Source organism: Aotus nancymaae, unplaced genomic scaffold (genome assembly GCF_030222135.1).
Source record: "Aotus nancymaae isolate 86718 unplaced genomic scaffold, 86718_ANA_hifiasm-v0.15.2.pri h1tg000016l, whole genome shotgun sequence".
Lineage (NCBI taxonomy): Eukaryota > Metazoa > Chordata > Mammalia > Primates > Aotidae > Aotus > Aotus nancymaae.
The window spans coordinates 33,882,038-33,909,666 of record NW_026988428.1 but is presented as its reverse complement, the minus strand read 5'-3'; the positions used below and the strand labels follow the sequence as shown (position 1 = coordinate 33,909,666).

Genomic DNA, 27,629 nt, shown 5'->3' with positions numbered 1-27,629 from the left:
ACTCAAACCTTCTCCTTACTCATCCCCTAATTGTTTGGCCCCAAACCAAGCTCAGCTCTAGGCACTTAGTGAGAATACTTAAATACTTTTCAAATAAGAGAACAACACTGAAGAGGAGATGGTTGAAACCCAGTTTATTAGACCCAGAGGCATGCGTCACCCGGAGCCCTGCCTACTGTTCCCTATCCAGTGCACACTTTTTGGCCTCATTCCTGCTTCCCTCTGGGGAGGTATGATCTCTGAAAAACTCCTAGGAACCAAGAGTTTCCAAAGATCCGATAGCCTTACTCTCCAGCTCCAGGCCAATGCACAGGTGACCTGCCCACAGGTCCTGATCTGGGATTGGAGACCAAGACACATCTGGGGAAAGAAGGCCTGGAGAGGGGTTGGGGCTCAGGCCTGGGAGGAGTGTCTGGTGGAGGGAGGGGGGTTGGGCCTCCACCTCACTTGTCTCTCATTAAGATAGGGAGGGACAGAACAGCAGAGCTTTCAACTCCTCCTCTAGGCCTCTCTTTCCTCCCAAGCCCACCTCACCAGAAAATAAAAGTGGTGGACTTGGGTATCAGGTGAGAAGAGGTGGCTGGGCACCCAGAAGGAGGAAAGGCCACTGACTGAGGACCTCAGCTTCTGCCTGTCAGCATCCCACTGCCCCAGCTTCAGGAGTTGCCAATCCCCAGCTCCCTTCCATCTCTGACACGTTCGGCTTAGTGTTCAGAGCAGACCTCCATCCCCTGGGTAGGGGCTATTTCTACAGCAACCCCTTCCCTGGGGATGCCACGGTCAGCTGGGCAAAGGGCAACGGGATAGGAGGAGCAGGGGAAGGGAATGTTAAGGCTGCAGGGAGAGCTGAGGGTGCCCAGGTTCAGGGAGAGGGTGAGGCCAGAAAGAGGCAGAGCTTGTGATTCACAGCTTCCTTTGTCGCCACTGAGACAGTGCAAAGGTTACAATGCGCGTGTCGTCTCCTTGTGCTTCTCAGAGGGATGTGTGTACACAGTACAGACACCAGGGGAGAGAGTCCAACTCTTTATACAGGCGAAGGCATTCAGAGACCAGGAAGGGGGCAGAAACACAGAAGGTGGAAGTTGGGGTGGGAGAATGGTTCTCAGAGACAAGAGGGGATGGGGTTAAGACAGACAGGGTGGGGGAAAGTATATACAGAGATATAGCAATATAGAGTCTGTATCATATAGAAATAGAAAATGCAGATGAGGTTGTTGAGAGAAGCAAATGAAGTTGGGGAAGAGGATGTGGGAGAGTTCCATAAGAAAATTTATGGACGTGGCCCTCTACAAGGGCCTCCAGGAGAGGGACCAGCGAGGTTGGGTACCAGCGCCCTTCTCCCTGAGCTGGACACTAACCAGCCAGGTCTTTTATGGGATGGTGAGGGAGGGCTGCCTCTTGGGATTTCTCTCCAGCAGCTGTGGGGTGGGGGTGGGGGGAACTTATAGGTATCAGGATGTAGCCTACAGCACCAGGGCCACATCTTGTCCCCATTTCTACTTCTTCAGGGGATCTCCGACCCCCATGAGATTCCATGTGGTGTGAGAGAGTGGGGCTGAGGTTTTAGTTCCTGCCAGGAGACTTGGGTTTGGGGACAGTCACTGGGCTAAGAGGGTCTCTTAAGGCTGGGGAAGCCGCCCTCCCCCACACTAGCCCTCCCTCTTAAGGTACATTCTCTGGTTTGGGGCCAAATTCCAGGCCCCAGGGATCCCTTCCACCCCTCACTGGGAGGGGGCTTTGGTGACTGGTGGCAGCAGAATGTAGGTGGACACTCAGATGACAGCCAGACAGACAGAATTCAGGCTGGGAGCTAGGGAGGCAGCATGGAGGAGAGAGGGGCAGCCTGAGATCCCTTGCCCCATTCTCCCTTTTTAGTTCTTTTTTAGATTAGTTTTGTTGAATGTAAAAAGAATGGGATAGAGGCAGGGAGAGGACTCTATGGTCAAGACTCCTTCCTCACCACAGACAAGAGGAAAGATCTGCCCCGGAGTGTGGGGAGTCCCCAGGGCAGATGTGGGGGCAGTTGGGGGCCCCCTCCCTCTCCTAGTCCTCCCCATCTAGGCCTTTGGTTCAGCGGCCTGCGGGGCTCAGCAGGTAAAGTCCTCGAACGTGCCTCGGGCCGGATGGTGAGGTAGGATGTTGGCAGCGTATGTCATCCCGGCAGGGTGGCCCCGGAGGCTCTCGCATGGGTTCTGGGGGAAGGGCACAGGACAGGGACGGGTTATCCCTCAGAAGAGCCTCAGGTAGTGCTGGGGCGTTGGGGAGGCAAAGGAGAAGAGGTGGTGGCAGCGGCAGGTGGGCGGGGGTGGACGGGGGTTCCTGGGGCGTTGGAGGCAGGGGCAGGCCGGAGGGCGCCCTCGCTCGCTCCCTCACGTGTCTTTTGACGTCGTCCAGGCTGAGGGCCACGCCCTTGTCTGCGCTGCTCCTTTTGGCCTCCTTCTGGCACTTTCCTCGTCGGCACAGCTTGTGCTTAATGACCTAGGACCGGACGGGGCAGGTGGGCGGGCTGGGCCCCGCCCCCATGTGGCCCCGCGCCGGGCTCCGCCCCCGCTTACCTCGTAGGCGTAGTCAAAGAGCTCCAGCACCGTGAGGATGCTGGCCCCGATGAACAGCCCCATCTGGCCCCCGATGTCACCTGCGGGGGCGGGGGCCAAGGGGTCAGGACACCGTGGGGGCAGCAACAGGGCTTACTGGGACTGGGGTAGGCAAGTTGTATTCTCAAAGGGATTGGCAGCCTTCGCACAGAAGGATTGCTAAGCCAGATTCAAGTGGAATTTTTATTTTCTTCCCTAAGCTTAGTTCTGCATTTTTCTACTTTTCTAAAACGAGCAGGTGTTTTTCAGAAAAAATAATCATTTACAAAATACCACAACCCTCTTAGTTTTGGGGCCAATTTTAGGGGCATATGAAATACTCTCCACTTCCACACCTATCCCTCCCTCATGTCCACAGACCTGTCTATTCCCCTATGCCCTAAGAGAAGGCTCAGTCCCCTTCCTCCACCACTTACCAAGACAACAGGGTTTGGGGAAGGGCCTCTGGGGAGGAGGGCCCTCATGGGACAGAAGTGAGCACCCTGCTTTTGGATGACAAGGAGCCACGTCATGCCCATGGCATGGGAAGGGGACAGGTGCCATCAGCAGCTCACCCAGGAGCCCTGCAATCTCATAGGCCTTCTTCTGTTCAATGGTCTCATAGTTGAGGACTTCAAAGAAAATGTCCAGCACCAGGATGTTCTCCCTGCACAGGGGTTGGGGGAGGAGACCTAGGTTCAAGTCATATCTCTGTCTCTTACTAGCCAAGTGATCTTAGCAAGTCAGCCTCTCTGAATCTCAGTTTCCATGTCCATAAAGTGAGATGCTGATGGAGATACCTGCCTTTTAGGGTTAAATGAGATGCCACATATGAAAAAATGTTCTGCACTGTATGCCGTATGCATCAAGTATAAGGCAACTCCGGTTCCAACAATAAGGATGAAGAGGGAGGAGAAAGGGGTGCTTCCCTTGCTTATTCTGGCTTGATCTTCCTGCATACCCACCCTAGACTTTTTGCTTGCCTCTTGGACCTTCCCTGTATTGTCTCAACTTCCTCCTGCCTGTCAGCCCCCACCTCCATCAAACCCCACTCATACATTCCACAGTCCCAGCCCAAGGGTCTTGCTCTACCCAGCCAGAGCCCTTACCCTATGTATTGCTCAGACTTGTTGAACTTCTTGGCCAGGTACTTGGCTGAGGCTTTGCTGGGGATCTTGACCATGGACAGCTCCTTGCCATAGCGGGTCAGGTTGCAAGGCATTTCACACACGCAGTACTCCTGGTCCTTCTCCACCAGGAAGTCTGCACTCAGCCAGGTGAGAGGTGCCAGTTGAGTGGTGCCCTTCTGCTAGCACCTTCCCACATGCCCATCCTAGCTCTGCCCAGAGAAACCCTGGGCCCCTTTCTCTTTCCGTGTCCTGCCGGGATGTCAAACTCTGCCAACATCCTACCTCACCATCCAGCCTGAGGCATGTTTGAGGACTTTACCTGCTGAACCCTGCAGGCCACTGAACCAAAGATGTAGATGGAGAGAACTAGGAGAGGGAGGAGACCCCCAGCTGCCCCCTCACAGCTGTGTCCACCTTGTGCTAACCCTCACCAAGCCTCCCCATGGATATTTCTTACTCTTATGTCACTTCCTCAGGGCCCTCCAGGGTCAACTGGCTGAGGGGCTGATGAAAGAAGACGAAGCCCGTCCCCAGATGACCTCTGTTCATTTTTCATAGGAGCCTCTGAAGATGCTATTCTCAACTTTATTGATTATTATCATTTTGAGACAGGATCTTGCTCTGTCACCCAGGCTGGAGTGCAGTGGTGCAATCTTGGCTCACTGCAACCTCTGCCTCCCAGGTTCAAGGAATTCTCCCACCTCAGCCGCTGGAGTAGCTGGGACTAGAGGCACATGCCACCACACCCACATTTTTTTTTTTTTTGTATTTTTCGTAGAGATGGGGTTTCACCATGTTACCCAGGCTGGTCTCAAACTCCTGGGCTTAAGCAATTTGCCCACCTCAGCCTCCCAGAGTGCTGGGATTACAGGTGTAAGCCATCACGCCTGGCCATTCCCAGCTTTAAAGTCAGACACAGGAGAGGGTGCAGCCCGGTCCAGGAGTTATCTGAGGCTTCTGGGAGCTTGACCTGAAACCCCGTGCACGTGGCTGTCAGTACCTTTTCCCTCCCCCAGACTGCCCCAGGCTAGGGGCGCTCACCCAGAGCAGGATCTGCACACTCCTTGTACTGCTCTGGAGTACAGTATGGGGCATCCCCTACAGAGGAGAAAAGACAGTGATGCAGGATGGGGGATTCAAGGGGTCTGGTGATAGTGGTAGTACCAAATAAAGGCCTAGAAGGTGTGAGCTGGGAGAGAATGGGAGGAGAGGACTGGTTGGCCCCCATGCTGCCCCAGAAGTGACCCATTCCCAGTCCATACCTCGTTGACCCTTCCCGCCCATCCCTGGAGGTGAAGGCAGGAACTAAGGTCAGAGAGACAAGAGCCAGATGGGTATGGGATAGGGTGGGCTGGAACTGGGGTGGGGAGATTGATATGGATGGGGAGCTAGTGAGGGGCAGTGGAGGCCCAGGGGCCCCAGGAGTGTGCTCGGAGCCTCGGGGCCTGACCTGGCATGTGCACCATGCGGCAGTTGCAGTTCTCCACCAGGTAGCGGGTCTCACAGTCGATGCGGCAGGCGGTGATGCTGTAGGAGTCGAAGAAATCCAAATCCGAGTCCATGGTAACAGCTTTGCAGGTGCCCCAGGGCGGGGGCAGGTAGATGAGCTGCTGGGAGAGCCAGGGAGCTGGGGGAGCGTGGGGACTTCTCCCCAGATCAGCTTGATGGACTCCTTTGACAAGATGTAGATCTCTGGAGTTCTGCCCCCCTCTCCCTCTGCAGCCTCCAAAGGTCTCAGAATTTACAGAGCATTCTTGTTCATTCCATCACTCATGCTTCTGACTAGCCAGACTACCACCCAGGTCCTCACTCACCTGTCCTTCCCATTACTGATTGCCCGCCACTCCATCTGGACCCCTCGACATCCCACCCCAGGACCAGCCTCCCATGGCCCTCTCACCCGCTGCTCCTGGCAGGCCACAAAGGTCTGGAAGCCTGGGGCCACGCCAAAGCCCAGCTGGTCGATGAAAGGAGGTTCATCCTGACTATGGATCTGCACTTTGATGCCTGCTTCGAAGGACGTCTCGTCTAGGGGAATGAGGGGTGTGTGGGTTGGGAGGCTCCTGACTCCCTAATCCCCTTCGGACCTGGGGGCGTCCTACCTCTCCTGGGAATAAGCATAGCATACACTGGGGCTGGGGTGGGGGACGTCTATAGGGTCCTAGCCCACACCCCAGCCTCCTTCTGGGTTTACCAGCTCCGTGCTGCTCCCATGACCCCTGTATCCTACAAACTTCTTTTCTTACCTGGCTTCTGCTCTGCTTCTTGGTGTTTCAAATACTTTCTCCCAGAGTATCACTGTCTCAGATGCTCTCCATTTCTCCCCCCACCTTTCTCCCTTCTCCCCCATCTCTCTCTGCCCCAAGGCCCCCCCGAGACCCGACAGGCAGGCAGCCTGAGAAGACAGGGAGTTATTTATAGAGTGAGTGGCGGCTGCTGATGGAAAAGGATGGCTGGTTACCTTGGAGAGTAACTGAGCCAGGAAGGGGGAGTCAGAGAGATATGAGTGTGGAAGTCAGGTAGAGTCAGTGATGGAGATGGTGAGATGCTGGGGGCAGAGGGGAAAGCCCAGGCCCTGCCCAGGTCTCACGGTGAAGCCCAGGAATCCTCTGGCAGAGGCTGGGGCCTAAAGCCATGTGGAGGGGCCCCTGAGAGGGGTGACGTACCGGTCTCCCCCCACACAGGCAGGTACTCGTCCTGCTGGATGTCCAGCATGATTTCCAGCCCATTGCCTGTCCCACCCTTCATGGTCTTCAGCCGCGGCCGCCCATCTCGGCCCGAGTTGAACGTGTAGCACTTTCCATACCGTGTGAAGACCTGGCGGGGCAGAGTGGAGAGCCTGAGAGTCCTGCCAGCACCCTCTGCTCACCAAGGGCTGTTCCCAGCCATCCCAGCTTTGGGATCTCAAGACCCTTTGGGGTACAGCCCAATCTCCATTTGCTCCCCTCTCCCACCTGTTTCCCACCCTTCCTTGCCCTCTGTGTGCCCTGGAAAACTGTTCCTTGTAGGGAGCTTTGCCTGAGCTCCTTTGCCAGCTGCATGGGCTTCTAGTTGGGTTTGACCATTGGGAAGTATCGGTCATGGATCAGAAGGCAGGAGGAAAGACTGGGGTATGAGTCCTTCCCCAGCCCTGCCCCTCTAGCTCTAGTAGCAGCTTAGGCCCTCCAGGATTACAAACCCTGCCAGGAGAGCTCCCTACACAGCACTGTCTTCTTTTGTGCTTCTTCGGCCTAGAAGTGATAACGATTTCCTAGTACTGCTTGCTGCCTCAGCGCCCCTCATTGGTCTACTTAACCCTGCCCACAGCTCTGTCAACAGTCCCTTTGTTAAAGTCTTCAATTGAATCATCAAGGGGCTGTCTTTTTCCTGCCAGGACCCTGAAACATATGCATTTTCATCCCCAGGATCCTATCATGGCCAGATCCCTGGCCCCTGCTTGGGACCCTTTCCTCAGGCCCAAGCTCCTGAGGCCTCCACCTCCGAGACATCTCTCTTTTCCTAGATTTCACTCTGGAAATCTGAAATTCTGCTTTCCCCAAGACCCAAACTCAGTTTTTTGTTTATTTCTTTGTTTGTTTGTTTGAGATGGAGTCTTGCTCTGTTGCCCAGGCTGAAGTGCAGTGGCGCGATCTTGGCTCACTGCAACCTCCGCCTCCTAGGTTTAAGCGATTCTTCTACCTCAGCCTCCTGAGTAGCTGGGATCACAGGTGTCTGCCACCATGCCTGGCTAATTTTTGTATTTTTAGTAGAGACGTGATTTCACCATGTTGGCCAGGCTGGTCTCGAACCCCTGACCTCAAATGATCCGCCCACCTTGGCCTCCCAAAATGCTAGGATTACAGGCATGAGCCACTGTGCCAGGCCAAACTCAGTTTTTTTTTTTTTTTTTTTTTTGAGACGGAGTTTCACTCTCGTTACCCAGGCTGGAGTGCAATGGCACGATCTCGGCTCACCGCAACCTCCGCCTCCTGGGTTCAGGCGATTCTCCTGCCTCAGCTTCCTGAGTAGCTGGGATTACAGGCACGCGCCACCATGCCCAGCTAATTTTTTTGTATTAGTAGAGACGGGGTTTCACAATGTTGACCAGGATGGTCTCGATCTCTTGACCTCGTGATCCACCCGCCTCGGCCTCCCAAAGTGCTGGGATTACAGGCTTGAGCCACCGCGCCCGGCCCAAACTCAGTTTTTTGGTTTTCTTCAGCCACTAGCCCCTTGGGTCCATCATTATTCCATTATCAACACAACCTGAAGGCAGACCCAGTTGCCATGCTAAGGATCATGCTCAACCACGCACCAGCACCTCTCCTCCCAGCACTTGGGACTGAGCCCCCACGGCATGGCATGTGTGTTAATGCTTTTGCAAAACTAGGAGCGCCTCAGAAGCTATCTCAGCCCTGGGGGCTGTCTCCCCAGTCTTCTCCCCACTCCATGCCTCAGTGCAACCCTGGTCACAGTGCTGACTGCAAAGCTGCAGAGAGATAAGCAAACAAGTTGTTCTTGGCCTTTTCCCCACAGCCTCCTTGAATGTCCCCAGGTTGGGGTGGCTGTGCTTTTACTACTGCTGGATGTTAATGAAGTCCACAAAACAGGTCACAAGGTGAGTCAATACAGCCCAGAGCAGGGGAGAGACAAAAGAGTTTCAGGCCAGATTGGAGCAGCAATGGCAATGGGTTACTAGGGTATAGGGTCTTTGTAGCCTGCCCCTTCCTAGAACAGCCTCCTCCACTGTCTTCCAGAAAAGGAGACATACTCCCCATTTTGTGGGTGAGGTACAGAGATGAGGCAAAGAGAATTCCAAGGCTTCCTAGTCCCCAGATCCACAACCAGGTCTGTGACACCCAGCCACAGGCTGCAGGTGGGACCCATGCCCATGCCTACACTCCATCAGGAGCTGTATGGGATTTAGAGGTGTCTGAGGCCAGCTAGGACTCCTAGCCTTGTGCTGGCTCAGAGGACTGGGCTGCTGTAAAGTGGATTGCTGCTGCCACCTGGTGGGCCTGGGTGAGAAGTGTCTGCTCTACCCTCAGGACCAGAGGAAGCCTTCCTGAGGCCCAGTGGCCCAAACCCCCAGGGCTCTGTATCCTGCAGTCATCCGATGATGCATGGGTATGATTACACACCCTGCCCCTACACTAGAGAAGGGGTGGAGGACCTGGGAAGGCCTGGCATCTGGGAGCTGGCGGGGCAGGACAGCAGTCAGGCCAGACAGACCTGGAAGATGAACTAAGGAGAGACATTGGGGTGCCAGGTGGCCCACTAGCAGGTAAGGCCCTAGACCCCTGGGTGGGGGGCCAAGCAGGAGGACAGTTCCCAGTGAGAGCTTCCCCTAGGAAGAGGGTCCCTGGCCACTTAAAGCTGGGGATAGGGATATGATTTAGAGACCTTTTATTTACACACACACACACACATACACACACACACACACAGAGCTGGTGGGGTGGGGTGCCCATAGGAGGGCACAGGAAGACCAAGTGAAGACGCATTGAAGTCCCTGCTGCGGGAGCTGCTGACAAGGGGCATGAAGGGGTGGGGGTGGGGGAGGTCCCCACCCTTCTACTGTCTCCCTTTCACTCCCTTCTCTTGTACCGCCAGAGACCAGGCAACACCCACCCCAGCTTCAGTCCACAGATGCCAGTCAAAATAGTGAACAACTGGCCAGGCATTGGCGTTCACCAACAGATCAAAGGTTGACCTCACAGATGGAGCAAGGTCCCAGGCCCTGCTGGACCATGAGGTTGTCTTGGGAAGGACAGGTAGGGCTGGAGGACACACAGGGGCCAACTAAGACAGACGTGTTTCAAGCTTCTAACAGGAAAAGCAGTACTGGTGTGGACCTGGAATATCAGCCCAGCTCCAGGCCCTGGACTCCCGGGTGAGCTCTGGCCTGGGTCAACCAGGTGAGGTAGGGAGCAGCACAGTCATCAGCCCCAGCCCCAGCCCCAGGAGGTGACAGTCCGGGAGAGCCATGGCAGACACTCTCGGGGTGCTGTGCCAGGCATGGGGCCCCACTCACCACTGAGAAGTTGTGAGGGCCGCAGGGCCCCCCTTGGTAGGAACAATAGAGCAGCATGTCCTCCAGCCGGTGGCAGGAGCGATTGTAGAAGCGATGCAGGTTAAAGGGCTCCCCAGAGAAGGCCTCAGGGCCCGGTGGAGCGAGGGGCACCCCAGGGTCATCACTTTCATCCAGTCCCAGCATGGGGGCCAGATAAAGCAAGTCAGGGTAGCTGAGCTGGGACAGCCGCACGGTATTAGTGTTGCAGAGGGTGACCGCTGGGAAGGCCAGCTCCCTGGTGGACACTTCGTTTAGCAGGGTCACGTGTGGGTAGCTGCGGTAATAAGAAACGCGGTCCCCTACCTGGCACAGGAAGGCACCCAGTGCCAGGACAAAGGCCACTGCCCACAGTGCCTGCCTTGGCCCTGGACCCCCCTCCACAAAGATGTGGTTGGTGCCATGGAGGGTGCAGCTGTTGGCGAAGGCCACCAAGTCCATGGGTGAATGCCCCTCACTGGCCTCCTTCCTCGCTGCTTCCTTTTCCTTCTCTTCCTCCTCTTCTGATTCTGAGTTGTCCCGCTGCTGCTGATGGTGGTGGGTACCCCAGATATCTCCCAAGGGCCCTGGGGCGTCCTCTCCAGAGGAGAATGACATGGAGCAGAAAATCTGGATGGGCATCTTCTCCAGGGGCTTCCTGGTGCCAGGGACTGGCAGGAGGAAGGGGGAAGGTGCCAGAGTGGAAGGCAATGTGACCCTGGCAGAGTCCAGCAGAGCCAGCCACCCAGCTCTTCAGCCAGGTCTCCACAGCCCGGCCAGCCGTCCTTCCTCACAGGGCCTCTGTGGCAGTGTGGCTGGGGCGGGGCATGGGAGGAGGACCAGCCTGCCCTGCCAGGGAGGGCGGGCATCTGGGCTGATGAATAATTGATGGCAGTGGGAAAGGGAGGCTGATGGAGAGCAGGGGGCTGGAGTCCCTTTCCTGTCACCAGCTCCAGCAGCACAGAGGGGTCTTAGGATAGAGTGGAAACCCTGGAAAAGCCTAGGGCTGGGGCTTGTGGAAACTACCCCTCCCAGGTGAGGAGGGATCTGGCGCCATCCTTTGCGCCCACTGCCATGATGATCACAGCATCAACAGTCCCTGCACCCCCAGGACACAAACAATACACACTCATGCTCTCTGTCATCCTTCAGTCTTCAGCATGTCCCTCAGTGCCCTTATCCCAATTCTGGGTCCTCTCCCTATTCTCCCCTGGTCCAGTTATTCCTCTGGGATATCTGAGCCCCCCAGTACCCCCCCCACCGGGCACTCTCTCAGACCTCCAATTCCTCTCTCATTTCCTTTGACCCATAATCCACCCAAGTATTGCACTGACCCCCAATTCTCCCAATCCACCGAGACCCCACTTCCCCTTTAATTATTCCTCTCATCCCTAGCTCCTTTCTGATCACTGTCCTGACCCCAATTTACTTTTCAGTTACTCGCTGAATCCCCAATTCCCCTGCAATCACTGCCTGCCCCCAAGGTCCCTCTAGCCAGTCCCCACCCTGTTTCTCTTCCCTTCCCTCCCTGGCCCCAGCTCTACTTCAGGTCAGCATTACCAGCCTCAACCCACCCCCCATGCTGAGCTGTATTTTGGTTCCTCTCCTCTCCCTCACCCCTCCTGTGGCTTGTGGGCCAGCCCAGGTTCCATTAGCAGCGGTTTCTCACTGACCACAGACTCATTTCTGACAGTTCCCGGCACTGTGGGGAGGGACCCTGTCTCCTGCTGCTGGAAAGCTTCCTGGCAGATCACCACTACCCCTTTCAACTTGCCCCCCATTCCCCAACAATTTAGAGCTCGAGGAATTCTCTGGTGGGTGGAAGAAACTGAGATCAGTGCTGGGCGAGGCGGGGGAACCTGGGTCAGGTAGAGAGTATTGGGAACCAACTTGGGGTTCCCCCCGAAACCCTCAGCCTTGCAGACTCCCGGCCTCTCAGTCTCTGAGGCTCTCCTGCCCCTAATTTACCATTCCCTGCCCCCAGGCCCCTGGGCCCTCTGTGTCCTCTGATTACTCAGGGCCACTGGTTGAGGAACTTGAGCCACCAGCCAAGTCTCCAGGGCCAAGAAGGTGACCTGAGGGGAGGAGGGGAAGGGGGGCAGAGGAGAGGGAGGTATAGCAGATTAACTCTTTCTCTGCAGGGCCAGAGGAGGAGCCATGGGGCTAGACTGGGGCTAGGTGTGTCTGCTTGGGTCCCCCCATTCCTTAAGCATCCCCTAGCCCCAGGCCACATTCTCCCTCTTCCTCCTTTCTTCTCCCTCCCTGCTCCCACCATCTTCCCTTCTCCATTTGCAGAGACCCTAGAGTGTGTTGGGGATGAGAGGCAGGGTGCCAGGTTCTAGCAGAACTGAGTGATGTGGAACCTTTGGCCTCAGCTTTGCTGCCAGGGACAGAGAGGTCCCCTAAGTGGTGCCTTAAGCTCTGGCCCCTCTCCATCCTTCTGCCTCTGCCCTCAGACTGGCCTCATCCTCTTTTGCCGAAACAACAACTTCTCAATGGGTCTCTGCCTCCTTGCAGTTTCTCCCCACTGTTAGTCTGTGCTGTGTGACTCTAATCATTCTTCTGCTTAAAGACCTTCTCTCACTCCCCACTGCCTCCTGTCAAAATTTAGTCATCTCTTGTGGCCCCACAAAGCTGAAAGCAATGCAATGTTCTCTCCACCCCAGGCCAGCATCCAGATGCCACGACCCGTCCCCAGACACACGAGACTCATCCACAGTCCTATGCCTTCCCTGGACTCCATCTGAAGAATTCCTACTCCTTTTTCAAGACCCTACTCCCATGCTACCTCCTCCAAGCAGCCTCCCCGGACTGCACAGGGCGCTGTTAGTGCCCACTCAGGGAATGAACTGAAGGGTCCAGTTCTCCTCAAGGCCCTACAGCTGTGAGTAATAACTGAGAGTAATAGAGCAGGACCAAGAGACCGTGTGCAGGAACAGGAAGCAAGGAAGGCCAGGAATACCCAGGGCAACCAGAGATAAGTCACTGCAGAGATTAGGAGAGACCCCCCCCAACCTTCAGCTGCTGACCTCCGTCTTCTCCTGCCTGAACCCGTGTGTCCTGTCCCATGTGCATCTTTTTCCTGCCTGCCAGATCTTGAGCTCTCAGAGGGCAGGGCCTCCTTCGCATTCCCCATGAAGGGCTTCAGAGGGGACACTTCCAGACTTGGGTGGAGTGGGGCATGAGGCATGGGTGGAGGAAGCTGCAGCTGCGCATATGTTCCCACTAGAGGGCACTGTCCCCCTCCTTCAGATGTTTTGGAAGGGGAAGTAGATTGATTTCCAGAAGCAGCTAAGGCAGCGAGAGCTTCCAGCTTTGGAGCCCCAGCAAAGAGAAGGGTGTGCACACACAGACAGCGCCAAAGGACAGCAAGTTGGGTGCAGCTGAATACCTCTTCCCCCACAGCAGCCAAGACCACACTGCACACCTGCACATTACCACACAGACATACAGCCCTGGTGTGGGGCAACATACACGCACACCCCAACACACACAGAGACACACCCTGACACACACACCCCAACACACACGGAGACACACACCAACACACACACACCACCATACACACAGACACACCCCAACATACCCCAACACACAGAAACACCTCAACACACACATACACCAACATACACACATACCAACACAAACACACACCAACATACACACACACTGCAACACATACATCCCAACACACACAGACACACCCCAACACACACCCCTCAACACATACACACACCAACATACACAGCCCAACACACACTCCAACATACACACACACACCCCAACACACACACATACCAACACAAACACACACCAACATACACACACACTGCAACACACACATCCCAACACACACAGACACACCCCAACACACACCCCTCAACACATACACACACCAACATACACAGCCCAACACACTCCAACATACACCCCAATACACACACACCGACACAAACACACACCAACATACGTACACACTCACCCCAACACACACAGACACACCCCAACACACACACCAACATACACACACACTCACCCCAACACACACACAGACACACCCCAACACACACACCAACATACACACACTCCAACACATTCACCCCAACACAGACACACCTCAACACACACACCAACACATACACCCCAACACACAGACATACCCAACACACACACACCAACACACACACAGACACCCAACTGCACATCTTCTCTTCTCCATCACCTGTATGCTTGCTCAAGCAAGTGCTTATTCTTCTAACATTCTCTCTCATCTTCATCTCGTTCAAGTAATGGGGAGGTGAGGAAAGTGTCGAAGGGCATACCCAGAGGGCCCCTGGAGAGGCGCCCATGCAGACACACACACACAGAGCTGCACTCAGTTCTGAACTCTCTGTCCAAGCAGGCAACCCTCCCCACCCAGACCTTCTCTTCAGCAGTGTGTGCTGACTGAGTGATTTCTGACTTTTTCTATGTCTCTTTCTTCATTCCAGCCACCCCTCACGTCCGTGTAACGCCTCATGATTTTCGATTGTTATCTCATGGGATCCTTACACAATCCAGTGAAATAAGCAGGTATGAGTAACTTCACTCCCATCTGACAAGTGAGAAGACTGAGCCACACCAGGCTGTTAAAGTCTCAGGGAGAGCAAGAAGTGGGCTGGAGGCTGGAATGAGGTCATCTGTCTCCAAATCCCTTGCTTCTTCATTCTCTCATTTATTCCTTACCCCAGTGGAGAACAGATCATGGACCTGCCCTCATGGACTGGACCTTCATGGAGCTTACTGTCTAACAGGGGAGACAGACATCAATTCAAAACTGAAAAAAATAAATATCTAATTGCAAACCATGATAAGTGCTATGAAAAAAAATTTATGGCTCTATCGGAGTGAATGACAGAGGGTCCTGACCCAGACTGGGGAATCAAGGAAGCTTTCTCTGAGGAAATGATTTTTAAATTACAGTCTAAAGAATAAAGAGGAGGCTGGGTGAGGTGGTTCGCACCTATAATCCCAGCACTTTGAGAGGCCGAGGTGGGCAGATCACTTGAGGCCAGGAGTTCAAGACCAGGCTGGCCACCATGGTAAAACCCCATATCTACGAAAAATATAAACATTAGCCAGGTATGGTAACACATGACTGTAACCTCAGCTACTTGGGAGGCTGGGGCATGAGAATTGCTTGAACCCAGGAGGCAGAAGTTGCAGTGAGCCAAGATTGTACCACTGCACTTCAGCCTGGATGATAGAACAAGACTGTTGCAATAAAAAAAAAAAAAAAGGAGAAAGAGGAATAATTAGGTAATGAGGTGTGTGTGTGTGTGTGTGCGCGCGTGCGCATGTGCGCGCATGTGTATGTGCATGTGTGTGTGCAGTAGCATGTGCCCCTGTGGAAGAGGGGGGTGTTCCAGAGAGAGAACAGAGTGTGTGCAAAGGTCCTGAAGGAGAGATATGAGAAGGGGCAGGTGTGGTTTGAGAGGTGGGTAAAGGCAGGGAGGACCCAAGTCACTCAGGGCCTTAAAGGCCACGGTGAGGATTCTGGCTCAAGGACAATGAAAGACTCACTGTGGAAGGATTTCAAGTGATCAGAGCTTTGTTTTGAAAAGACCCCTCTGGCTGCAGAGTGAAGGATCTAGATGGGCTGCTGGAAGGCCTGTCAAGGAGCCACTACAGTGGCCCAGGTGAGGCACGCAGGTAGGACGGCCTAGAACGAGGGGGCAGAGTGGAGATGTTTATGAAGCAAAATTGGCAGATCCTGTCAAGGCAGGTGAGGGAGATGGAGCGTCAGGGCTGATTTCTGGTTTGCATGATGGGGCGAACAGTGGCGTGGCTCACTAGATCAGGCACACAGGTAGAGAGCTAGTTTGGGAGTTAAGATAATGCTTTGGTTTTGTGCATGCTGGTTTTGAGGAGTCTTAGGGACATCCAAGTAGAGACGTTAAGTGGGAAATTGGCGACTGGGGCTGATGCTAAGAGGAGAGAGCTGGGCTGAGACATAAATTTGGCAGTTGTCAGTGTGTAGATGGTAATTGAAGTCATGAGTGAATATGAGACTGCCCAAGAATAGAATATAAAGTTAAAAAAAAGATAGGAAAAAAAGGTCTGATTTGGCAGTATCCACTAAAGCTAAACAGAATCATACCCTATGACTTAACCATAGCTCCTAGTCATATTCCCAGGAGAAATGAGTGCATATATCAACCAAAAAACATGAACAAGAATGTTCATAGTAGCTTTAGAGATAAGAGCCAAAAACTAGTAACAACCCAAATATCTAGCATCAGTAGAATGGATCAACTGTGGCATAGTCATACAATGAGATACTATATAGCATCAGACAAGAACCAACCACTGCCACACACAACAACATGGCTGAATCTCACAGACATAATCACAAGCAAAACAAAACAAATAGACACAAAAGAGTATATACTGTATAGAGGATACGCATATTCCAGGAAGTTCAAGCATGAATGAAATTGATCTATACTGATAGAATAGTGGTTAACGTTTGTGGGGTAGCATTGACTAGGAAACAGCCTGAAGGAACTTTCTGGGGTGCCGGAAATGTTTTATATCAATGTAAATACAAATGAATGTAATATGCAAAATACCACATTGTAAGACATATCAGTGTAAATATTCTTCAAGCTATAATACTGGTGCATTGTACTCTTACGATTTAAAAGAAGATCAGAGCTTGGGACTGAGCCTTGAGTAGTGACAACACTAAATGACCAAGTAGAAGAAAATGAACTGGCAGAGACAGAGGAGTGGGTAGACATAGGAGGAAAACCAAGAGAGTATGATTGTCAAGAAAGGGAGTAGTTCAAAAAAGAGGTGGTGGGGGCCTGGTGTGGTGGCTCACATCTGTAATCCCAGCACTTTGGGAGGCTGAGGCGGGCGGATCACCTGAGGTCAGGCGTTCAAGACCAGCCTGACCAACATGGAGAAACCCCATCTCTACTAAAAATACAAAAAAAAAAAAAAAAAAAAAAAAAAATTAGCCAGGCATGGTGGCATGTGCCTGTAATCCCAGCTACAGGCACAAGAAGGTGGGAGGCTGAGGCAGGAGAATCGAGAACCCGGGAGGTGAAGGTTGTGGTGCCTGGGCAATGAGAGCGAAACTCCATCTCAAAAAAAAAAGAAAAGAAAAGAAAAGAAAAAAAAGAGGTCATAGGCAACTATTTTGAATGCTATTGAGAGATCAAGAATAAAAAAAAATGTTTGCTGGATTTGGCAACACGAAGGTGACCACTGTCCTTAACTAGAACCATTTAGGAGAAGTGGTGGGGACAGGGAAAGAAGCCAGCCTGGAGTGGATCAGAAAGTGAGTTAGAGGTGAGGAAATGGAAACAGTGAAATAAACACATCACTTTGAGGAACTTCGTAAAGGAAAGCAGAGAGATACTATGGGAGCTGGCAGGTGCTATGGAGTTGAGAGCTATGTATGTTTTAGTTTTTATCTTAGCACAAAGACAGATACATAGCAAGTGCTCAATATATGTTAGCTGTTGTTACAGCTATGTATTTTAAGATGGGAGCATCTTCAGCATGTTTCATTGTCAATGGGATGCCACTTGAGAAGGAGCGACCAACTGTAGAGCAGGCAGAGACAGAATTAGCAGGAGAAAGTTCCTAAAAAGGCAGAAGGGAATCAGATGAAAACACTAGGTTGAGACTTTATCCTAGATAAGATGACTGTTCCCTTCCAGGGCTCGGTACCCAGAAGAAGGACAAGATATTGTCTGAGGCTTCTGTTTTCTCAGTGAAGTAAGTGGGAGGCAAGGTCATCTTCTGAGGGTGAGAGAGGAGCTAGGAAGGATGGCTGAGAAGAGTGGAGAAGTTTGCAGTAGTCATTGGGGAGAGCAAGTTGACCAGGAAAGCACAGAGGGGTTGCCAGGAATCACTGCACACTCATTTAAGGGTGTTGAACATGAACACGATGTGATATTAAGCTGCCCTGGTATGTAACTCCCTCATATAGGTCCTGGCTGCCCTGGTGTGACCCTGGGGAAAGTCAGTTTTGGGTTCACCCAAGATTGGCACTTGGCCTGATGGTGCAATGAAAAGACAAGCATCAAAAGACGGGGCCTACTCAACTTAGGGATGGAATTCCCAGGGTCTCTACTCTGCACCCTTTCTTGCCCTTCCTGCCTCCCCACACTGCTTCTCACACTTCCCACACTGCCTCCCACACTGCAAGGGAGACCTTGCCTCCCACTTACTTCACTGAGAAAACAGAAGCCTCAGACAAGATCTTGTCCTTCTTCTGGGTACCAAGCCTTGGAAGGGAACATTCATCTTATCTAGGATAAAGTCTCAACCTAGTGTTTTCATCTGATTCCCTTCTGCCTTTTTAGGAACTTTCTCCTGCTAATTCTGTCTCTGCCTGCTCTACAGTTGGTCGCTCCTTCTCAAGTGGCATCCCATTGACAATGAAACATGCTGAAGATGCTCCCGTCTTAAAATACATAGCTGTAACGACAGCTAACATATATTGAGCACCACCCTCCTCCATATACACTCCTGCTCCTACAGCCACACGCAAAGAACCTGGACTTAGAAGATCTGAAGTTAGGGTCCCATTCTGTCATTTCCCAGCTGTGTGACCTCAGGCAAGTCACATAACTCCTCTGAGCCTCAGTTTTCTCATCTTTCCAATGAAGATGTTAACTATTTCCTACCTCCCAAGAATTACGAAGATCACATGAGCTAAAGTAAAGGGAATTTGTCAATTGCAAAGCACAACTGAAAGAGATGATTAATTTTGCTGGTATGTGCTCTGCATGCAACTAGAGGTTTGCCTGCACAAAAGCTTTCTCCCACAACCATACACACCAAGCTGCAAGGCCCAAACACCTCCACATGCCTCCACTTCACATGCTATATCCACACTCTCCCCCCGACACACACAGAGGTGCACATGTGTGCTTACACACTCAGGGTGCACATGCAATTAGCATGTTGTGAGGAAGTCTGAGATGGCTGCTGTCCACGGCCAGGGCCACTGCAGCAGTCTCACCCCCAGGGATGTTCCAGCCTGGAATGCTGATGTGACACCAACTACAGACACACAGCACTAAACTGCACAGCCCAACTCCTGGGCCTCCAGTACTGTCAGCCACGTGGAAGGCATGCAGAAGGCTGGGAAAGGGTTTTCAATCCAAGAACTCATGGGATCTCCAAAAGATCACACTGGCCCTCCATCTCCCTCAGGAGTAGCCTTGGAGAGCCTGGGGTGGCAGAGTGTCTATCCTTGCAGCGCCTTAAGGCAACATCCCTTTAAGGTGAATACACAGCAACTTCATGCTTATTTTTAAATATTCTATGACGAAGATGTCCAGTTCCTGTGTCCAGGTAGGTTGGCACTGGACATCCATTATACATGGGGCAGCGTGGGCTTGGCCAGAGAATCCTAGAGAAAGGGCTGCCCCTCAATAAAAAATAATTTTACAACCTCCCGACAGGAGATAGATTGGGCTTAGAAGCTAAGAAGTGCGGCCAGGTGGAACTTTGCCCAAAATAGAGACCAGGAGCCGTAATGCCCAGTCCCATCCTCCACCCAGCTAGGCACCCCTTCTCGTTCTCGCTGTCTCCTTCCAGCTTTGCCTCCCAGAATGCCCACCCAAGGGTTCCAACTGGGATGTTATAGGTCAGAGGGTAGAGGCTTCTAGAGTGGCCACCTCAAACATGTAAGTGAGCGAACGCTTGGGGGTGGGGGTGGGCAGGGGCTGGTCAAGGTGGAAGAATGGCCATTGCTGGAGGGAATTGGCCAGCTGATTTACTGAGCTAGGGAGACACCAACACATTCTACGAACCTGGCATTTTCTGAGAGGCTGAGCTTGTCTGGGGAGATTGGGAGGACCCCCCCTGGATGTTCAGAGTCTGCTCATCTGCAGCCTGTTCCCCCTTGTTCTGATGCCCACACCACCTGGCCTCCTTAGTACCACCGCCATGGCTCTCAGCCCCGAGCTTCCCGAGCTGCCCTTAACTGCCCCAATGCAGGACCTGGCACAGGGAAGTGGCACTGTCTGCTATGGGAATGAATCCACTGGAGCTTGACGCTCCTCTAATCCCAGCTTCTCATTCCGAATATTCCATCTCCCTCGCCATCCCCTGAGAATTGAAATTACTTTCCACAAAACTGAAGCATACTCAGAAGCAACCTCCACCCACAGCAGAAGGTTCCAAGCCTCTCTGTGGTCTCCTCTTCTGCCTCCTGGACACACTGGGCATGACGAGGCCACAGCTAGGAGTTCTCCACCAGCTGCACAGTGATAAAGGCCCAAGGCTTAGAGGCGTTCCTCCTCCTCAGCCCTCCACTTCCAGGCTTGGCCCCCAGAGGCACTTAGTTACTCAATTCCCTATTACTTTAGCCAACAGCCCAGAGATCAATTGGCTTAGAGTAGCTCTTAGCTGATAGCAGTCAGAGAGGGGTGGAATCAGAAATGGCTGGGGTCTGGGGAGAAGGGGAAGAGGTGAGAGAGGAAACGGGGTTACCCGAAGTATGTTTGTGTGTATCTGTTTCTGAGGGAGAAGGAAAAGGAGCCATCTGAGACTCCAACCCAGGGCCCACCCACTGGATTCCTGCAACTACAATGGGGTCTGCTCCTGTCTCCTCTCTCCACCCACCTGTGTTCAGTTTAGACACTTCCTGGGAGGGAGGGACAGATGAGAAGAATAAGGCAGGAGGCGGTAGCCATGAACCCCTAGGGTGGGAACCCTTCCCCCAAAGTTCATGATCCCCATGAACCCCTCCTCCAAACCTCACGTCTCCAGGTCAGCCTCTTCTACCCCTCTGCAATCTGTGTGTGTTCCCTCTTCCCACCCATGAGGACCACCAGGCCTCTGGGTGGGGCTGCCCCAGACCTCCCTTCCCCTCTCTGCACAGCAGTCTGGGCAGCCTTTCACCTCAGCAGCCCCTCCACTCCCTGCCTGGCTGGAGGGTACAGACCCCAGTAGTAAGGTCAGGCCCTCCCAAAGGACTTCTGGTCTGAGCTTCTATGGGGCGGCAATGGGGTGTGGGGATAAGGAGTGAGCCCTGGGGATGAAGAAGCTCCATGCTAGTCCTGGCTCTTGCTGGGTGCTGTCATCCCTGGCTCTCCTGCTTTAAGATGACCTCTTTCTCCCCGCTCTGGGTCCCAGGATCAGGCGCCCTAAGCCACCTCTGGTTGCGGCATCTTACTTCCCTAGGTGCTCCTGGGATGCCTGCCCCCTTTGGAACCTTGCAGCAGGTTGCAGGGGAGGCTTCTGTGCTCACCTCCTTCACTCCACTTCTTCCCTGGGAGATTCCGGTCTCCAATCCAGGGTCCTGAGAAGGACTCCTGTGGACCCTCCCAGGGATTCCTGTCCCCCCGTTGCACCCTTCTGAGAGAGATTATGATCCACACCACACACCCACCCCAGCATTTCCACTCTCTGCCCTCCTCTTCCTTCTCTTCCAGGGCCCAGAAATGAATTCCTGCTTCTCTCTCCCCTAGGCAAAGGGTCTGGGTCTCAGCGGAGGAGGAGGTGGCATAGGGCAGACTGGGCGACCATCTGCCAGCCCCCTCCCCGTGCTGCTGCTCAGCATTCCGGCCACATCAGCTGCTCCCACTGCCAGGGACAGATAAGGTGCAGCTGGAGGCTGGCACCAGCTGCGACTATGCTCACTCCCCTGGCCCCCTCCCAGACACCAGCAGACAGCTGCACCCCAGCCCCGCTCCATGGAACCCCTGCCCTGCCTTGGCCTGGCTGGCCTCAAGGTGGGGCAGGAGAGAGGAACCGCAGACCCCGTTGCCTTGGCAACAAAGCACCCTACCAGGAAGGAAAGGAGGTGGCCGGGAAGAGGGGGTCTTGTGGTTGGGCCATTACGGTAGCTCAGGAGGGAGCTACTGAGACCTTCTCAGCCAGGTTGCTGTGGGGGTACTCCCTGCCCTGCCCTTCTGCCTCTTCTGTCCTGAAGGATTGCCAAACCAGTCTCTCCCAGATTCAGCTAGGCTCCCCATATTCACCCCCACCCTCCCAAGCTGACTCAGCCACACCTGGGGGTTGGACCCTGGCCAAATGCTCTGTGACCACCAAGCACTCCCTGGGGTTGAGCTGGATCCAGAAGCACATCTGGAGAAATGCCTGTTACTGCAGATTCTTGTCAGGGGAGCAGGGGTCTTCGAGTGACTAGAGTAGCCTCCCTGAATTGTCCTCTTATGCCTCCCTCAAGCAGCCTTGAGAAACAGGGTTCTTATTGTTGAGATGAGGGTTGCCCTTAGAAATCCACAAAAGACGAGGCCGGGTGTGGTGGCTCACACTTGAATCCCAGCACTTTGGGAGGCCGAGGCAGGCAGATCATGAGGTCAGGAGATGGAGACCGCCTGGTCAACATGGTCAAACCCCGTCTCTACTAAAAATACAAAAATTAGCCAGGTGCGGTGGTAGGGACCTGTAATCGCAGCTACTCAGGAGGCTGAGGCAGGAGAATCACTTGAACCCGGGAGGCAGGGGTTACCGTGAGCTGAGATAGCACCACTGCACTCCAGCCTGGCAACAGAGTGAGACTCCATCTTAAAAAAAAAAAATCCACAAAACAGTCCACACGTGCTCCTGCACACTATATTTTGCAAATGCATTGATCAAGGTCTTGGACAGTGAGGGGTGAGGTATCCCCACAGCAATCTTCTTGGTCTCCAGCAGCTGCTTCCCTAGCTACTGAAAGAGCAACCAAAGCCCCAACCACGAGGCCTCTCTTCTCTGACCACCTCTTTTCCTCAGTGAAGTACCTCCGCTCTGAAGGCTGCAGAAGATGTCAATATGGTCTCCCCTAGACCCTGACCCTATAGACAGGTGTTTTCTATCAGTGCTACATCTGCCCAGGGCTAGACACACACTCCCAACACACCTGTGGGCCTAGCAGAGAATGGCAGGGATGTTAATGAGACCGACGAGAGAAGGGAGAGGGTGGAGCATCAGGCAAGGAGTGTGGGAGCCCTTAGGACGGGGGAGCTGGAGGAGAAAGCCTGCTAGGCCCTTCTCCACTGGGGAGGTGTCAGACGTGGACTCCAGCCAGACGCCCATCTGTGTGGGAACATCCCTATGGGTAGAGCTCTTGACATGGAGAGGGGCTGGCAATGTAATCAGCTAGAGAGAGGGAGGGGTCAGAGGTTTGTGTCCAGCAAAATTCAGGGTCAGGTCTTTGATATGGGCTGCAAAACAGCAAAAACCTAGTCTTCCCTGACAACCCAGAAGCAAGAAGGGGCACAGATGGGGCTGCAGGGTGCTAGCCTGTGTGTCTCTCCCCTACAGTAAGAGGAACAACTCAAACTGCTCCAGAACTCTGTGAGCCAATCACATCTCTATCTGACTCCTTAGAATGGTCCACTCAGCACGGACCAATCACATCTCAGCATCTCCATTACCAACAGCCAAACATTATCTTAGCATCACCACTTGGAATCTTTCTGGACATGATGGACAGATGGAGCCTCAACTGAACAATTTTTATGAACTAACTGTGCCCAGATTTGTATCTCAGCACCTCCTCAAGTTGAGCCAAGCAGTTCCCTCCCTCACCCAACACTACAAAGCATTCAAACTAATAGGTTTTCTCCATCTTTCTCAGGGGTCTCTCCTGCTTGTGTGTTGGGTGTGTTGGAGGGAGGGGCTCTGGTTTTCGCTTTCACCTTCACCTACAGTCCTATTACTCTTGGGAGCATCATTTGTGAGACCGGGAACTCTCTGGTCTCAAGCTCTGGGGAATCCAAGAGGGAAGGAAGTGGTCCTTGCATCTCAGCTAAGCTCCCCATCAACTTGGCTCAGCAAAGAATTTGGTCATGTAACCTTTGTCCAGCAGGATTGACAAAGGCCCATGAAACTGGTCTGCAGAGCAAGACTTAAGGAGATTGTGAAGTCATGTGTAACCTCAGCAGGAAACACTAAGCATGACCATGGCGTCGTCCTTTCTGCACAAATACAGTTCATGTTCCCATACTGCAGGAGGAAGCAAGCAAGCGGGGAGAAAATGGGCAGGAGGAAGGGAAAGGATCTGATAGCAGAGTAGGCATGGAGAGCAAAGGGTCCTAGAAAAGACTGGCCAGAATTTGAAGTGGACATAATAACTCCGGGGTCCACAATATTAATGAAAAGAGTAAAGGACATTTTCAGCTGAAAGAGACATGAGTTCTGATCCTGAACCTGTCATCTGTCACCAACTGTGTGAGTTTGGGTAAATCATTCTGCCTCCCTATGTCTCAGTTCATGCATTTGTAAAATAGAGGTAACGTGATTATGCATCAAGGGGACTGAGGGGATCCTAGAAAGCATTTGAAGAGTTACAAGCCGTGTCCACTCACTTGGTGGTATTGTTTCTACATGGCTCCAGGGCCTTTGGTCTCTTTGCCATCCGGTCCAGAGTGTAACCCTCAGGAATCTGTGTGACTTGCCCAGGGTTGCCCAGCACATCGGATGCCAAAATCAGTTTTCCTACACCCTCCCTGAGGTGCTGGCCTGAGGCAGCCACATCTGTGGGGTGTGATGTGTTTGTGGGGCATCTCCATTTTAAGATGCAAAGGAAGCCTCCAGGGCTGCCACGACTGGGTATCCCGATGGCCTTCCTTTCCCCAGACCCTGGCTCTATGGCTGTTGCTGGCAAGCAGAGAACCTAACCAAACAGTATATGTGCATATGTATGGGGTGCAGATGGCACAGAGGGAGTTACTGTCCAGCTATTTAAGAGGTTTCCCTTGTGCTTCATGGTGCTTCTCAAACTTTAGTGTACACTCCAGTCATCTGAGGATCTTATTAGATGCAGATTCTGGTTCAGTAGGTCTGGGAAGTAGGGTGGCAAAGTCCTGCATTCCTTTCAAGCTCCCAATTGATAGTCCTGGAGCTCACTTCAAGTAACAAGGCTTACACACCTCCCTGCTCAGCTCTGACACCTGTGGCCCAGAAGGTAAGCTTGCTGGGTTTGTGGCTATGCCAGGCCACGCATGTGTGTGCATATATGTGTGAGTTGTGCACTGTAAACTCTCTTTCCTGCCATCATGGATGCAAGGCTGAGGCTCATGAGTGCAAATGTGCCTCTATGCTGAACAAAGTCCCCTTCTACTAGAAGCAAGCCCCAGAACACACAACTTCCTCTCCCAGAGTAGCAGGCATCCAGAAAGGCCCAGCCTGCTCCTTGTCTCCTCCTCCTCCTCCTCCTCCTCCTCCTCCTCCTCCTCTGTGAGCCAGGCTGACTCACACCCCACACCAGGAGACTTACCACCTTGAAGTCTTCAGCGCTGCAGACCTCCCCCCGGAAGTGGCAGGAGAGTAGCATGTCTCGAATGTCATGCCCAGCTCGGTCGTAGAACTCACGCATGTTGAAGGGTTTGGGTTTGAAGCTGCGGAAGTTGGCTTTGTCCTGCAATATCTCCAGCTGCTTTTCATCTGCCATCTGTGTGTCTGGTATCTCATACCTGGGGCCCAGGGGTGAGTGACACATGGGTCAGTACAGCCATCAGTGTCCCACTCCCAACTTGGGTGAGCAGCCTCCAGCCCTGGGGATCAGGCCCAGGTGTAGGCAAGGAAGGAGAGCTGGGCATGCAGAGGATCTACCACATGGGTCTGAAATGACAGAAGGATCTGTAGTGGCGGCCCGGGGCAGGGCATGCCAGCACATGGGTGAGAGGAAGCATGGATAAGGTAGGCAGAGAGATAAGGCAGGGGCTGTGGCTTTTATACTGTAGTCGCCACCCTTTAAAGATGGTCTGTCCCCATCCCCCAACTGATGAGAAGGTCAAGACAGAGTGGCCAGAACGAGGGTAAAGCTCCTTCCAGAGAAAGTGACAATGTTTCACACCTCAGGCTGGGGAGGGGCCAAGCTGTTTTGGACTATGCCAGGATCAGAGGCTGGGTGCCCTTAATTGGGTGATCAGCAGCACTCCAACTCCTCTGCTGTGAGTGGCAGGTTTGGGGGTGGTGGTGGGTTAAAGGGCAGGGTTGGCTAGGCTCTATGGTGGGTTAGGGAGGCAGACACCCTGACTGGAACTCACACAGCTCTGGGAGTGGGGATCGGCGGGGGGAGCCACCCACCTGTTGTTGAGCAGAGCCAGCAGCTCCCCGGCATGATACAGGTCATTCTTGGAGACTTGGCTAAAGCGGAACTCGTTGAGGTTGCACAGCGTGACAGCAGGGAAGGTGAGCTGAGAGGCAGCCACCTCGTCGAGCTTGGTGACGTGGTGGTAGTGGAAGTAGTACTGCACACGCTCCGTGCACACACACAGCAGCACAGCCAGAGAGCCCAGGAAGCACAGGGCCCACAGTGCCCGCTTCAGAGACAGCCGCTCGTAGGAGAAGATGTGGGCCAGGCCGTGCAGCGTGGAGCTGCTGGCGAAGGCCTGGATGCTCACCGGCTGGACGCCACCCACCTCCTCCTCCTCGGCCTTCAGTTCCATCCTTGTCCAGGGGATCCTGGGGAAGGAGGGAGGGACAGTCTGTCATTGTCCTAGGATGAAAGTCCACATGGGGCCCCTCCACGTGTCCATCCAGAATCCCCATCTCCAGAGGTCACTCAGGCAGAAGACTTCCCTGCTGTACAAGCCGAGAGGTGGCTGACCAAGGGACATATTCAGGGTTCCTCCAAATACAGAGGCACAGGGGGTCAGGTCAGGCCAAGAGAATGCTCTCCCAGGGAAGCCTCCCAGGCTCAGGGAGACCCCAGATACAGTCATCCGAGGTTGAGGGGGAAGTCCTGATGCTCCTGCAGGCAGGCGCAGGAGTTCCCTCCAGATGTGGGGTCACTCTGGGACAAGAATGTCCACCCCATCCTAGAGATGAAAACTCGCCCAGATGGGCTGACCCCAGGGTAAGGAGCTCCTCTCCTGGTCACTGGTATTCCCAGAACTGGGCTGTGGTCCCCCATCAGAAAACCCCCAGGGAGGTGGCTACCTCTAGGGAGGGGCCCAGCCTGAGTCCTCACCTGCGGGTATCTCCAGTTCTCTCGCAGGCGCAGGCTGTGTGTGTGTATGTTGGGAGTGGGGGGTGGCTGGCTGCCCGAGGTGGATGTTTGGAGGGGGGGGCGCGGTTCCCTATGACAGCGAGCTGTCCCCGCCCCGGACGCACCCCCACCCCCCAGTCCAGCTTCTCGTCGCAGTCAGATACCCTACTCGGCCCCCGCCCCCCTCCCCAGCTACCGAGCCGCCCCAGCAGCAGGGGAAATCCAGAGGGAGGAGAGTCCCGGCTTCGGGGTGCCAAGCAGCCCCGCGGCCAAAGGCGGGGGTATCGGAAACCCACCTGAGGGGGCTTCAGGAAGCCGGCAGCCGGCAGCGAGTCCTGGGGCGCGGGGCCAGTCGCGGGCTCAGCGCCGAGTCGTGGAGGGGCTCATGGCCCGGGGCCGGAGCCCGCGGCCGCCGCGGCACGCCGCGGAGAGCCCTGCAGGGAGCGGCCCGCCCGGCCCGGCTCCGCTCGGATCTGTCAGCCCGCCCGCGCGCGCTGGCTCGCTCGCTCGCTCGCCTGCCTTGGCTCGGTCCGCCTGGGCTCGGCGCGGTGCGCGGTGCTCTCAGCCCTGGGATCTGCAGGGATCCATCGTCCGGCCGGGAGGCGGCGGGAGGGGAGGGGGAGGGGAGAGGGTGCGCGTGCGCGTCTACGAGTGTCTGCGAGGTTGTCTCTGGGCCGGTGTGCGCGCGGGGCCCCGGACCAGAGAGCGAGACCCACGGCTCCCTGCGCCGCCTCGCCCCTCCTCGCGGCCGCTCTCGGCGGCGCTGCCTCTCTCCAGTCCCGGAGCCGTCTCCCTGCCTGCGAGGCCTTATGGCTTGTGTGTGTGCCTCTGTGTATGGTGTGTGTGTGCGCGCGCGCGCGTGTGCGCGCAGGAGGGAGGGTGTCTGCCCCTAGCGTCCCCCTCCCCGCGCTGTCTCCTTCGGATCGATGATCCTGCCTCTTGCTGCT

The 27,629-nt window shown here is 54.1% G+C and overlaps 1 protein-coding gene across 3 annotated transcripts; it reads right to left on the bottom strand.

Annotated features, from left to right (window-relative positions):
- Window positions 1-119: 119 nt before the first annotated feature.
- Window positions 120-27,303, bottom strand: ASIC1 (acid sensing ion channel subunit 1). Of its 3 annotated transcripts, XM_064377057.1 has the most exons (13): window positions 26,979-27,043; window positions 25,779-26,156; window positions 24,967-25,162; window positions 6,658-6,750; window positions 6,370-6,520; window positions 5,604-5,731; window positions 5,154-5,310; window positions 4,745-4,801; window positions 3,683-3,836; window positions 3,149-3,240; window positions 2,556-2,635; window positions 2,374-2,478; window positions 120-2,192 (listed from the first exon to the last, which is right to left on the bottom strand). In XM_064377057.1, the coding sequence occupies exons 2-13, from the start codon at window positions 26,138-26,140 to the stop codon at window positions 2,088-2,090; spliced, it is 1,680 nt and encodes a 559-aa protein (XP_064233127.1). In that variant the 5' UTR covers window positions 26,141-26,156; window positions 26,979-27,043; the 3' UTR covers window positions 120-2,087. The 3 variants fall into 3 exon arrangements, with proteins under 3 accessions (XP_064233127.1, XP_012296901.1, XP_012296900.2); XM_012441478.2 differs by lacking the exon at window positions 6,658-6,750 and having other exon boundaries at window positions 26,979-27,303; XM_012441477.3 differs by lacking the exons at window positions 6,658-6,750; window positions 24,967-25,162; window positions 25,779-26,156; window positions 26,979-27,043 and adding an exon at window positions 9,717-10,373.
- Between the last annotated feature and the right edge of the window lie 326 nt (window positions 27,304-27,629).